This window comes from Stomoxys calcitrans, chromosome 1 (genome assembly GCF_963082655.1).
Source record: "Stomoxys calcitrans chromosome 1, idStoCalc2.1, whole genome shotgun sequence".
In the NCBI taxonomy this organism is placed as follows: domain Eukaryota; kingdom Metazoa; phylum Arthropoda; class Insecta; order Diptera; family Muscidae; genus Stomoxys; species Stomoxys calcitrans.
In genome coordinates, this window is record NC_081552.1 from 179749519 (window position 1) to 179764343 (window position 14825).

At 39.3% G+C, this 14825-nt stretch overlaps 1 protein-coding gene across 1 annotated transcript in view; it reads right to left on the reverse strand.

The window, feature by feature from the left end:
- Nucleotides 1-14825, reverse strand: part of LOC106092022 (homeobox protein araucan) — a 75949-nt gene that overhangs the window by 29575 nt on the left and 31549 nt on the right. Inside the window, exon 2 of the mRNA XM_013258761.2 lies at nucleotides 1932-2507. Within this exon, the coding sequence (XP_013114215.2) occupies nucleotides 1932-2507 (576 nt within the window). The remainder of the gene's footprint in view (nucleotides 1-1931; nucleotides 2508-14825) is intronic.

The window sequence follows — 14825 nt, forward strand, 5'->3', positions numbered from 1 at the left end:
ATCAGAACGTTTAAACGTAAGACCATCATTTAGGTTGTTTACGGTGAACATTTTCGAGCGACCATTTTTCACAAATTTCGACGTGGATTATCAGGACGAGAGTGCATTGATGGCGATGAAGCACCATCTGATAGCACTGTAAAAAACTGTTTTAATGAATTCAGTTGTGGCCGATGCTCGCTCAAAGTCGAATTTCGTGAAGCTCGTGCAAAACGGCCGTTGTATCAGAGAACATTGATAACTTTTAATGCAATATCGTCATGTGACATGCCGTAATATAAAGGCATTCTTGGGCATTTCTTCCACCAGCTTACATTTGATACTGTATTAACAGCTTGCAGCGAAAAAGGTCTGTTGTCGTTGGATTCCGCATAATTTGTGAATTGGTCAAAAAAGATCCGTCGATTAGTGCTCAATTTGCAGAAAATGCAATCGCGGTGCTTCAAAATACGTTTATAAGATCGTCATAGGTGGCAAATAGTGGATCGATGAGTATGAGCCCGAAACAGAACAGCAATCGACAGTGTGGGTCTTCGAAGATAATCCAAATCCAATGAAAATTGTTCGTGAGAAAGCACTTCGAATCAAATGGCCGCCTGTTTCTTCGGCAAAACTGGTCATGTGGCGACTGTTTCGTTAGAGCAACGTAGGACGGTTAATTCTGAGTGGTACACCACAATTTATGTGTTTGAAATCTTGGGAGTAATTCAAAAAACGAACAAGAGAAGATGAACCATTGTACAACATGACAATGCGAGCTTTCAAGCCGTATAGCCCTGACTGGGAACCCAATGACTTCTTTTATTCCCGCATATTAAGAAAAGAATATCGTGGTCAATGATTTCCGACACCAGAAAATGCTGTTGAAGTGTTCAGTAACCATGTTTTAAGGTGTCTTAACCGGAGTGGAAAAAGTGCTTCGACATTTGGTTTGAGAGCAAAATTCAATGCGTTTGTCTTTGGGATGTGATATGAAAAATTTGATATGTGGAAAATAGGTAACAAATGCGATCTCCACTTTGATTACAAAAAAGAACTACAGACAGACAAACGGTACAAAATGGATACGGAAACAGATGAACTTGGCTAAGCCTACTTTTAAGTCAAATCATACACAGCACCACAGCCACAGTAGTGGCGAAGAGTACAATTAACATTTTAACCATAAATGTGTACTTCCTCGGACCTAAAATTCGGATTCTCGTTAACGCATCATCATAATATTGTATTTTATATGTTGTCTATTGGATTAAAAGGAAAAAATGGAGAGTATGCGTTCTCTATTTGCAAAACAAAAATTCTTCCTCTCCAGTCTATGGTACACCTTAGTATAATGTCGGATTACGGAGCTACTTACTTTTCACTCGGAATGCCAATAAAATTGACTGATCGAGGGTGTTTGCGGGGTGCAGTAGTCAGGGATAGTTATAACAAGATATAGAATCTATTGGAAGATACTGAAGGATGCGGACATGGTCATAAGCTTTGTTTCTGCAGCTTCCAAGAGGGCTTATTGTTGCCAAAGGCCATTGTGGGAGTGCAGTAGTCAGAGCAGGTAATCATATCTCTGGGATTACCTCTTCAGCTTCCAAGAGCGCTTAGACTTGTAGTCATATTTTTCACTGTCGATAACCACTCCATCAATTCATATTGGGCATGATTACAATGGGGTATATCCATGCCATCAACTTGGGTTTGAGACACAAAAAAATTTCTATGACAAGTTTGAAGATGATCGGATGAAAATTGCAACCTGTACTTTGCTTAAAAATGAACATGGACAGACAGAATGTGATCGACTTCGAATCTCTTCCGTATACTTTTCTCTCTTCACTTCACTTTTCTTTTCTTTTATTTCCTTTTCCTTTCTTCTCTTGTAGTTTGTGACTTTTCTTTCTTAACTCTCATCATTTTCATATACTTCTACTTACCAAAGGTGTGTAAAACGCTGAACTATCCACCCCAATACTGGGATAAGGATTTTGCTCGGTCGAAGGGTAGGCTGTGCCATAAACTCCCACACCGGCTGTGGGCATTCTCGAATAACTTGATAAAGCCAAACGTGCCGAATCATATTGGCAAGAGCAAACAGTCTGGCCCGAGACAGGATCCGTCATAATAGGACGACCATTTTCACAACAACCACCGGCACCACCCGGTCCACCAACCATGGCAGAGCCTGCTGTGATCGAAAGATTTCCGCTTGTTTGCGAAGCATCTGCATTGTTGGCACTACCGCCTGTTAGAACTGTAGCAGCAGCAGCAGCAGCTGAGCCTGACTGTGGCGGCACACTTCCCGCATTGTGTGTGGATGTTTGCGACATTGCTCCAGGACTCAAAGGACCATTGGCTGCCGATGATGTGGACGATGCGGAAGAACCTCCTGAGGGACTTAATGAGTTCTCATGTGATCCTCCCGACAGTGGTGAGGGTGCATTATGTGACATAATTGATGATGATGAGGTTTGGCCAATATTACCGCTGCCGCCACCACCACCACCAAGCAACTGCAATGGAAACAAAACAAAAGGAAGACGTCATCGAAAAGAACACACTCTCAAAATTATTAGTATGTGGATCAGTTGGGCTGAAAGCAAATGGTGAAACACTGCACTCTGGGCCAGACCAAAAGGCAAAGGCGGAATTTTTCAAACAGGTATGCGCTGACTTAACTTGGTCAAGTATGTTTACCTTGGAAACAGGGCACATGCAACAACAAAAAAAAAACACAAACTAAAGGCCAAGAAATGAACCGCAACACAAGAAACGCAAAAGAAAAGAAAATACTTTAAAAAAAGCAAGTCTACCTAAATCAACCAACCCTATAGCAGAGGTTTGAACCTCTGTCTGTCCTTGCTTGGACCTCTTCTGAGTCTTGTCGATCTGTCTGTCTTTCCATCTGTTTTCTTTGTATTGTCTTATTGAATGCCGTTGTAGGTCTCTTTTTTTCATTTCTTCCTTTCCCTCTTCCTTTCCTAAAGTCAACCAAGCAGATTAAGACGATAACTCCAAATGTCAAAATATTTTATTGGCTTTGGCGCAATTTGCGATCCGTTCCATCTATTTTCACTTCATTAATTTTCAATTTATCACTCGTCCAGATTTCTGATTGTGAAGTTTGGAGTGCATGTGTGTGTGAGTGAGTGTTGTGTGTATCAATGCGCGAAGCCGCATGTGACCCTTATATAAATACCTGCCTACATTTCAATGCTTATGGAGTAGGAATCAATGGATTCCTTTGGCTTGCTTGGTTTTTTAGAGTTGTTTCCCAGTTTCTTGATTCTTTTCTTCTTATCCCAAGCAATTTCATTGCTGTTTACTCTTTTTATTCTAATATCTGATAGTTTTACTTGGAAAAAGAGTTAAACTTTTAAGATTTTTCTTCAAACACACAAAAATTGGGATTTTTGGAAGTTTATTTTTGATAATAAAAAACCTGTGCCGAATGACCTATAACAAGTAAAAGTGTGCTAAGTTTGGCTGTGCCGAATCTTGGGTACCCACCATCATGGATTTCACAAAAAAATTAACCTTATTAACTGAGTTTGTATTGGAATTATTTTGACTTTAAGAAGTCATATCGGGATATCGGTACAAAGGGGGTCTACATCACCATATTGTTCGATTCGGGTAAAACTTGGCACTGATATTGTAAGTCATGAGATAGGTTTTTGGGCTAAATTTCAGCCGAATCAGGTAAAAATTTAGGCTTCTAAGGGCTGAAGAAGACAAATCCCATCTGTTTAAAAACCAATTCGGTTCTTACTAGGCAAGGATGTTGGACATCATATCACAAGCCCTTATTTCAACTTTCAGCCAAATTGGAGGAAAATTCAGGCTTTTAATGGCTCAATAAGTCCAAAGTTCAACCAAATCGGACGAAAATTGAGGCTTTTAAGGCCTCAAAACGTTAAATCCGTGGATCGCTTTATATGGGGTTTATATATGTTTATAGATCGATACGAATCACACTCTGCATGTATGTTGGAAGTCATAACACAAGTCTTTGTTTCAAATCTCAGCCAAATCAGATGAAAATATGGGGATCGGTTTATATAGGGGCTATATCTGTTTATAGACCGATTCGGATCAGACTTGGTGTGGATGTTGGAAGTCACAAATCAAGTCTTTGTTCCAAACTTCGGTCAAATTGGATGAGAATTGAGGCTTCTAAGGGCTCAAGAAGTCAAATCCGGGGATCGGTTTATATAGGGCTATATCTGTTTGTAGACCAATTCAGATCATACTTGTCATGGATGTTGAAAGTCATTCCACTAGTCTTTTTTCCAAATTTCAGCCAAATCGGATGAAAATTGAGGCTTTTAAGGTCTCAAAACGTTAAATCCGGGGATCGCTTTATATGGAAGCTATATCTGTTTATAGACCGATTTAAATCATACTTGACACGAATGTAGAAAGTCATAACCTAAGACTTTGTTTCAAATTTCAGCTAAATCGGATGAAAATTGAAGTTTCTAAGGGCTCAAGAAGTCAAATCCAGGAATCGGTTTCTATGTGGGCTTTGTCTGTTTATAGACCGATTCGGATCGTAGTTGGCTTTGATGTTGGCAGTCATGACACAAGTCTTTTTTCCAAATCTCAGCCAAATCGGTTCAACATTGAGGCTTCTAAGGGCTCAAGATGTCAAATCCGGGAAACGTTTTATATGGGGGCTATATCTGTTTATAGACCGATTCAGATCATATTTAGCGTGAATGTTGAAAATCATACACAAAGTCTTTGTCCCAAATTCCAGTCAAATAAAATGAAAATTGTGGCTTATGGAGGCTCAAGAAATCAAATCCGAGGATCGATTTATATGGGGGCTATATCATTTTATAGCCTGATTCGGATCATACTTGGCATGGATGTTGGATGTCACAAATCTAGTCTTTGTTCCAAATTCCAGTCAAATCAGATGAAAACTGGGGCCTCTAAGGTCTCAAGAAGTCAAATTCGGGGTTTATATGGGGCCATATCTGTTTATAGACAGATTCGGATCGTACTTGGCATGGATGTATGTTGTCATAACTCAAGTCTTTGTTCCAAATTTTGGCAAATCAGATGAAAATTGGGGCTTCTAAGGGCTCAAGAAGTCAAATCCGGGGATCAATTTATATGGGGGATATATCTGTTTACACTCCGATTCACATGGATGTTGGATATTATAACTCAAGTATTTGTTCTAAATTTCAGCCAAATCGGATGAAAATTAAGGTTTCTAATAGCTTGAGAAGTCAAATCCGGCAATCAATTTATGTGGGGGCTATATCTGTTTATAGACCGATTCAAATCATATTTAAATGTTGAAAGTCATGACTCAAGTCATTGGTCCGAATTTCAGCCATAGCGAATGAAAATTGAGTCTTCTAAGGGCTCAAGTAGTCAAATCCGAGGATTTGTTAATATGGGGACTATATCCAAATCTGAACCGACTTAGTTCATTTGCAATCCCCATCGATCCAAATAGATATAAATTATCTGTGCAAACTTTCAAGCGGCTAGCTTGACGCTTTCGACCGTAATCGTGATTTCAACAGACGGACGGACATCGTTTTCTCATTGAAACTATTTTGATATCTAACAAGGTCAAAAACTTAGGTGTGATCTTGGATAGAATACTAAATGGAAGTGTCACATTCAGGTTCACATAGTTCACTTGCTCTACAGGAGCGTGATTAGACCAATAGGTACTTACGCCTCAGTAGTTTTGTGGAACGCTATGGAGAAAAAGTGTAACATAAGAACCATACAACAACAGCGATGAGCACCACGCCCACTAGGGCACTGGAGACTATTCTAGATATCCGACCCATGGACATGCAGATTAAGTGTGAGCCAACCACTGCGGCTATGAGGCTTAAGGCGATGGGAGAATGGATTGAGAATGGGAGCACCTCATACCATCGCGGTATAATCGAGGCGACGATAGGAAACCTGAAAGAAAGGGAAGAGGTTTCCGATCGGATACCCGAGACGACACTTCAGGTCGATTGCAAGGCACTACTGCTAGCAGCACAGTCTTGGAAAATCATCTTACATGGATGGATCGAAGCTAGAGGACAAGTGTACATTGAGAACGGAATGCGTGAGGTGGTTTGTTGCTAACGCACCAAACAGACAGAAAAGTTACCATAAGGGCAATAACAACCAGGAAGGTAAGGTCGAGAACAGTCTTGCAGTGTAAAAAGGAGATTAATGCCTTATCTGAGAATGGCAAAATCCGCATCGTTTGGATCTCAGACCATAACGGAGTAAGGGGGAATGAAGAGGCAGACGATTTGGCGGTGAAGGCCAGAGGACTGCCAGCAATAAACATGGATAATCCGAAGCCTTTCGGGTTGACGCAGTCCAAGTTAAGGGCGTGGACGATGAATGCGCATGCAATCCTGTGGAACAGCAAAACGGCCTGTAGGACGGCGAAAATCCTATGGGGGGATCCAGATTGTGAGAAGACGAGGCTATTAAAGGAGATCAACATAGCTCTCGGCATCATAACGGGACACATAGGACAACGAGTTCACTTATATAAAGGGTGATTTTTTTGAGGTTAGGATTTTCATGCATTAGTATTTGACAGATCACGTGGGATTTCAGACATGGTGTCAAAGAGAAAGATGCTCAGTATGCTTTGACATTTTATCATGAATAGACTTACTAACGAGCAACGCTTGCAAATCATTTTCAGTGAATGGGCCCTAGAAAAGTTGGCAGAAAATCCGCTTTTTTATCGACAAATTTTGTTCAGCGATGAGGCTCATTTCTGGTTGAATGGCTACGTAAATAAGCAAAATTGCCGCATTTGGAGTGAAGAGCAACCAGAAGCTGTTCAAGAACTGCCCATGCATCCCGAAAAATGCACTGTTTGGTGTGGTTTGTACGCTGGTGGAATCATTGGACCGTATTTTTTCAAAGATGCTGTTGGACGCAACGTTACGGTGAATGAACACATTTCGAACCGAACACTGATTTTGGTAATAAAATTCAATGATTTGCAAGCGTTGCTCGTTAGTAAGTCAATTCATGATGAAATGTCAAAGCATACTGAGCATCTTTCTCTTTGACACCATGTCTGAAATCCCACGTGATCTGTCAAATACTAATGCATGAAAATCCTAACCTCAAAAAAATCACCCTTTAAAACCGGTGCGGCATGTGATAGCAAGTGTAGGGCATGCAGGGAAGATGATGAGACGTTGGAGCATTTCCTTTGTCATTGCCCGGCTTTTGCAACTAACAGGTGCCCGCAATTAGGTGGGGGCACATTACCTGACATCATCAATCTTAGGGGCGTGGCATTGAAAACAATAAAGGATTTTGTAATTACCACGGAATTCCTAACTCAGATATTCTTTTTGTACCCACCACTATAGGATGGGGGTATACTATTCTAGTCATTCCGTTTGTAACACCTCGAAATATTGATCTGCGACCCCATAAGGTAAATATATTCTGGATCCTCTCGACATTCTGATTCGATCTAGCCATGTCCGTCGTTCGTCTGACGATATCGCGATAGCGGTCGAACGCCTAAAGCTACCCGCTTGAAATTTCCCACACATACTTAATATTGATGTAGGTCGTTGGGGATTGCAAATGGGCCATATGACTAAGAGTTGGATATAGCTCCCATAAAAACCGATCTCCCGATTTGATTTCTTGAGCCCCTGGAAGCAGCACTTTTTATCCGATTTGGCTGAAATGTTGCACATAGTATTCCCTTATGATCTTAGCATCTGAGTCAGATACGGTCCAAATCGGCCCATAACCTGGTATAGCTCCCATATAAACCGATCTCCCGATTCGCCTTTTTGAGCCCCTGGAAGCCAAAATTTTCATCCGATTTGGCTTAAATTCTGCATTCTTTAACTTTCAAATGGGTCCAAAACCGGATATAGCTCCCATATAAACCGGTCTCTCGATTATACTTGTTCGGTTCCTAGAAGCTTTAATTGTTGCTAGTTTGACAGAAGTTTGTTATGTAGAATAAAATTATGCCTTTCAACTAAATTTAGTTTGTATAAATTTTTAGCAGAATCCGTGGTGCTGGGTTCGCAAGATTCGGCACGGCCTAGCTAATTGCAAATTGGCTTTAAATTTGATTGCAATAAATTTTGTTTTTTTTTTTGTACACCCTACAACATAAGCTATGCAGTATAGTTACTTTTCCATACTCTCAATTTTTGTCTAAGGCCCTATAATACTTGAATTTATTGGTCGCTCGCTAATTTGTATACTTTTTATTTTTTATATAAGGCTCATTGAAGACTTTAGATCCTTTGTTTGCATTTAAAAATCTGTTCTGCATACCTTCTGCCCTCTTTAGTTTACTGGCCAAAGCTTAATGGTCGTTAAAGGAATGAATTGTGTATCCTGGATTCCCTTTTGGCCAGCTACACAACAATATCAGTTCGTGCCATATAAAGAAGATCTTAATGTGATGATTACTATTAACGTCAACGAGTATAGAAGGATGGTAAAAAAAGATGGTACAACCTTAAGCAGCATCATCGTCAAACGCAAGCAACAGAGCTGGAATATGCAAATTATATGGCGATGACACTAAAAAACCATAAAATTTTGCTTTTTATTTTATTCTCATTTAAACTGCCCAAAAAATCTACAATATACATATCATATTACACAAATTTGTTGTTGTTGCGATTGTTTTGTTGTTTTTGAAATGATGGTTACTGCGATTTGAGCATGAAATTTATGGTCAAAATGGCATCTTTGTCATCTGTATGAGTTAAGGGGAACTACAACAAAAACACATTTTTTGGCCTTTAAGCCAACCAAGTTGAATTCAATTTTTTTTTCGTTGACTTTAAGATTTATGTTCGCCACCATCAAGATATTCTGTCATTGGTTAATAAAGACCGGAAGTTTAAATTTGTTTTCTTTTGTTTTCATCATCAGATTTTCTCATGCTTAGCTACAGTAGCTAATTTTTATGCGCTTAGGCTTTGTTTGTGGATGGCCAATACAATATATCTAATCTTAATTAGGTGTTGGGCATAACTACCATAATGATTGTACAATATTGACCATGTCATCACCATTCTAGACATCGTTGGCTGACGACTGTGATTGTTGAATATCTTAAGGCTTAACGTTTAAAGAAGTTATCTTAAGCTGACGCCAAGTTATTGGCAACTGAAATACTTCGAGATAAAAGGATATAAGGCATGCATATGAGAGGTGTATTACAAAGTAAAAAGAAGATCACGTTAAGTTATGTTAGGTATCTGCACCCAGACTCACTTAAAAAATTGAATCTCTTATTACTGGGGCATAGGCTTTCCAAACTAGGGAAGCGGTTCACGTGCCCCAGAGTCTCTGACTAAGACTGGTTTGATTCGACGAGGAACACAAAATGCTGTCATATGCGCAGACGCGGAGCGCCTCTGCTTGGCACCTGGCGTGAGAATACTTGAGTGAGTGTGGGCTTACGCTCCGGAGAATCTCGCGAGGTGGTGGCTTGGCGGATAGGCACTTGCTTCCTATTATAATTCTATATTTCTTGTATTTTTATACACTACACCATAGGATGTCGGCAAACTAACTTCGGTTTAAGTCATTTAAGTCGATATAGCTATGTCCGTTCGCTCGTCCTTCTATACTTGAATTTTTGCACAAATACTTCGCATTAGTGTAGATCGGTTGCTATTGTAAATGGGCCAAGTCAGTCCATATTTCGGTATAACTGCCATATAAACCAATCTCGGATCTTGACTTGTTGGCCATCTAGAGGGCGCAATTCTTATCCGATATGGCTGAAATTTTGTATGCAGTGTTTTTTTAGGATTTCCAACAATTGTGCTTAGTATGGTAGAGCTGACAAACTACCGATCATCCGATATTTTCAATAATAAATATCGATAGTATCGATACTATCGTTAGTTTCCCATCTTAAATGAAAATGAGAAGTAAAAATCGGTCGAGTTTTGTAGAAGCAATATCAATGCTGGACGACTAAAAGCCCGAAGGAAAGATCAAGTGTTGTGAGACACTTCGAAACTTTGTGTCAGAGATTATAAAATGAGCGCAGAAGATTGAGGAGCTTGGAATTATTATATTATTCTACGTTCACCTAGTAGAAATAGTGTTCTATTATAACCAATTAAAGCAAAGTAATATCAATGCCCAGACCGAATAAAACCAAATTTAATAAAGTCAGTTGAAAGTCATGAGAGCAATCATTGTACAAATTTTAGCCCAATCCGATGAAAAATTTGCCCCCTATAGACGCAATGTAGCTCCTAGAATGTTGGATCCCTTATTTTTGTTGAATTTTCTAAAAAAAAAAACAAGTAAAAGCGTGCTAAGTTCGGCCGGGCCGAATCTTATATACCCTCCACCATGGATCGCATTTGTCGAGTTCTTTTCCCGGCATCTCTTCTTAGGCAAAAAAAGGATATAAGAAAATATTTGCTCTGCTATTAGAGCGATATTAAGATATGGTCCGGTTTGGACCACAATTAAATTATATTTATGTTGGAGACCTGTGTAAAATGTCAGCCAATTCGAATAAGAATTGCGCTCTTTGTGGGCTCAAGAAGTAAAATAGAGAGATCGATTTATATGGGAGCTGTATCGGGCTATAGACCGATTCAGACCATAATAAACACGTATGTTAATGGTCATGAGAGAATCCGTCGTACAAAATTTCAGGCGACCTCTGGAGGTTCAAGAAGTCAAGATCCCAGATCGGTTTATATGGCAGCTATATCCGGTTATGAACCGATATGAACCATACTTGGCTCAGTTTTTGGATATAATAACGAAACACGTCGTGCAAACTTTCATTCCATTCGGATAAGAATTGCGCACTCTAGAGGCTCAAGAAGTCAAGACCCAAGATCGGTTTATATGGCAGCTATATCAGGTAATGGGCCGATTTGTACCATACTTGGCAAAGTTGTTGGATATAATAACGAAACACGTCGTGCAAAATTTCATTCCAATCGGATAAGAATTGCGCACTCTAGAGGCTCAAGAAGTCAAGACTCAAGATCGGTTTATATGGCAACTATATCAGGTTATGAACCGATTTGAACCATACTTGGCACAGTTGTTGGATATCATAACAAAACACGTAGTGCGAAATTTCATCCCAATCGGATAAGAATTGCGCACTCTAGAGGCTCAAGAAGTCAAGACCCAAGATCGGTTTATATGGCACCTATATCAAAACATGGACCGATATGGCCCATTTACAATATCAACCGACCTACACTAATAAGAAGTATTTGTGCAAAATTTCAATCGGCTAGCTTTACTCCTTCGGAAGTTAGCGTGCTTTCGACAGACAGACGGACGGACGGACGGACGGACATGGCTAGATCGACATAAAATTTCACGACGATCAAGAATATATATACTTTATAGGGTCTAAGACGAATATTTCGAGTAGTTACAATCAGAATGACGAAATTAGTATACCCCCCATCTTATGGTGGAGGGTATAAAAATACTTTTCCGATAGTATCGATAGGAAAAATATCAGACGATATTCAGACAAAAAATAAAATATCGATAGTATCGATAGTGCCATCTCTATATTTTTCCAGCTCTAAAGTAAGTTCCAAATCGCTTCATAACCTGATATAGTTGCAATATAAACCAATCTCGGATCTTGGCTTTTTGAACCTCTAGTATGGTCTTAATCAGTTTACGAGTAAAACATGTGCAAAATTTCGCACGTTTCGTGTTTGGTTTCACTGTCAAATTTCTTCAGTTTGGTCTATAATATAACCATGAATCCTCTTAGAAACGAACAACGCTTGGAAACTATTTAATTTTGTTATCAAAATGCGTGCCCTGTTAAAAAAGTTCGTCGCGCGCTCCTTCCATCTTACGACAAAGCTCATTTTTGGCTCAGTGAGTACGTAAATAAGCAGCATTGTGGATTTTGGAATGAAGATCAGACAGAAACATTGCAAGAGCTACCAATGCATCCAGAAAAATTCACAGTTAGGCGCAGTTTGTGGGCTGGTGGAATCATTGGACCGTGTTTCTTTAAAGAAGATGCGAATCGTAACATAACTGTGAATGGTGAGCGCTATCGTGAGATGATATCCAACTTTTTGTTGCGAAAGTGCAAGAGCTTGATTTGCATGACAAGTGGTTTCAACAAGACGTTGGTACATCCCACACGGCACGCGTAACAATGGACCTATTGAGAGGCGAGTTCGGTGAACATTGTATTTTACGTTCGGGACCGGTCAATAAGCCACCCAGATCGTGCGATTTAACGCCTTTAGACTTTTTTTTTTGTGGGGCTATGTTAAAGCTCAGGTCTATACAGACAAGCCCGCTTCAATTAACGCATTGGAAGACAACATTGAATCATTTATTCGTGGAAACCGGCCGGAATGTTGGAAAGAGTATGCCAAAATTGGACTAAGCTGATGGACTATTTAAGGCGCAGTCACCGTCAACATTTGCATGAAATAATCTTCAAATCGATTCAATCGATTCAAATAAAGATTTCATGCACTTTTCTGAATTTTATGTGTTCTTTTTTGAAAAACTTTCATTTAGCTCTTAAAAAAATCACCGTCTATTTAATTATACTTTGTACCACCTTACAATTTCGTCATTCCGTTTGAAATACATCGAAATATTGATTTGAGACTCAACAAAGTATGTATGTCCCTGATCGTGTTAACATCCTTTTGCCATGTCCGTCCGTCTGTCTGTCGACAGCACGCTAACTTTCGAAGGAGTAAAGCTAGGTGCTTGAAATTTTGCACTAATACTTCTTATTAGTACAGGTCGGTTAGGATTGTTAATGGGCCAAATCGGTCCATGTTTTGGTAAATCCATAAGGACCGATTTTGACTTTTTGAGCCTCTAAAGGGCGCAATTCTTAGCCGATTTGGCTGAAATGTTGCGTTAAGTGTTTTGTTTTAGTTTCCAACATCTACATCTTTCAAAACCTGATATAGCTCCCATATAATCCAATCTCGGATCTTGACTTCGTAAGCAGCTAGAGAACGCAATTATTATCCGATTCGGTTGAAATTTTGCATGAAGTGTTTTGGTTTGACCATCAACAACTGCGCTAAGTATGGCCAAAATCGGTTCACAACCTGATATAGCTCCAATATAAACCGATCTCCCGATTATACTTCTTGAGCCTCAAGAAGAAGCCATTTTTATCCTATTTGGCTGAAATTGCATAACGACTCCTTAAACTTTCGTGTTAAATATGGCCTGAATCGGTCCCATAAGCACAAAGAATTCCACTTTGGTCTCCAACAGCCTATAAAGACATATCGGCAAAGAACTTGACAAATGCGATCCATGGTGGAGGGTATATAAGATTCAGCCCGGCCGAACTTAGCACGCTTTTACTTGTTTATATTTTATTTTATTTCATTTCGTTTCATTTCAATTATTTTATTTTATTTTTTTTTTATTTTATTTTATTTTATTTTATTTTATTTTATTTTACTTTACTTTACTTTACTTTATTTTATTTTATTTTATTTTATTTTATTTTATTTTTAGTTATTTTATTTTATTTTAATTTCATCTTATTTTATATTTTCTAAATCTTTTCATAACAACCCCACCATAAATTGAGCTGTAGTTACTTTCAACAAACAACAGACGTTTTTCCAAACTGCGAGCTGGTTTGAAATGCCAAAAATTTTGCTATAACAGCAGAACTACTGTGAGCAAAATGAACTACAAACATTAAGTAGACTGCGTTCGCTATTGGACAACAGACTTGAGCCTTTTTCTTCAAACCAACCACTTCTATGCACATTTTTCCATGAACATTCCATACCGGCAGAGTTCGGTGATTATCAACCGTTGACAATTTTTTTTTTTTTGATAATCTCGTCGGGATATAAGTCCAGAGCTCAGCATCAAAGGGGGACATGCTACTCTCCGAGTCACGGTGGCCCCGCTTCTACACTCTTTCAATTGCACCTGTTTTGAAATCCTTAAAATACAACTTCTTTAGCATTTTGAGCCAAATTCAATTAAATGGCCCATTCTGCCAAAGGTGGTCGGGTCCCGTCTCAAAGTCTTTAGAATCGCATTTAATCGAGTGAGTAGTAGAGGGATTTTCCTCTTTCAGCAATCGTTTAGAACTGCTGACATTAGTTATTTGGAAGTCCCCAATCATCCGCTCCTTACTTCACATTGTTGAATCAAATTGCAAATTTTGCCCATGAACATTCCACTAAGGAACAGGGGCAAACTTCTCACATATCAATGAGTGCAGTCCGATTCAAGTTTATAAGCTCAATGATAAGGGGCCTCCTTTTTTTTAGCCGAGTCCGAACGGCGTGCCGCAGTGCGACACCTCTTTGGAGAGGGCATAGTACCTCACAAATGTCGCCAGCATTAGGAGGGGAAAACCACCGCTGAAAATTTTTTTTCTGATGGTCTCGCCAGGATTCGAACCCAGGCGTTCAGCGTCATAGGCGGACATGCTAACCTCTGCGCTACGGTGGCCTCCCACATTGTTGAATCACTCCTTTATAATTGTTGAGGTATTCCAGGTAGTTGGTATTTAGTACGAAAACTTTATGCGAAGTAATAACTAACTCTTGACTTAATCCAATGCTGCTCTTAGCCAAATTTAACCAATCTTTTTGAGCGCACATATTGATAGTCTTAATAGAAAGTAGCATACGAATTTTCAATCAAATCATGTCAGAATTGTTTTTTCCTAAGGTTAATAAGTTAAATCGCCATATCACTTAATATGAGATCAGTTTTAATGTGCTGACGGATATGGCCCTTTTTACCAATCACTAAAGTAACTTCCATTTTCTCCAACTTATTTCTAAAAGAGGCAC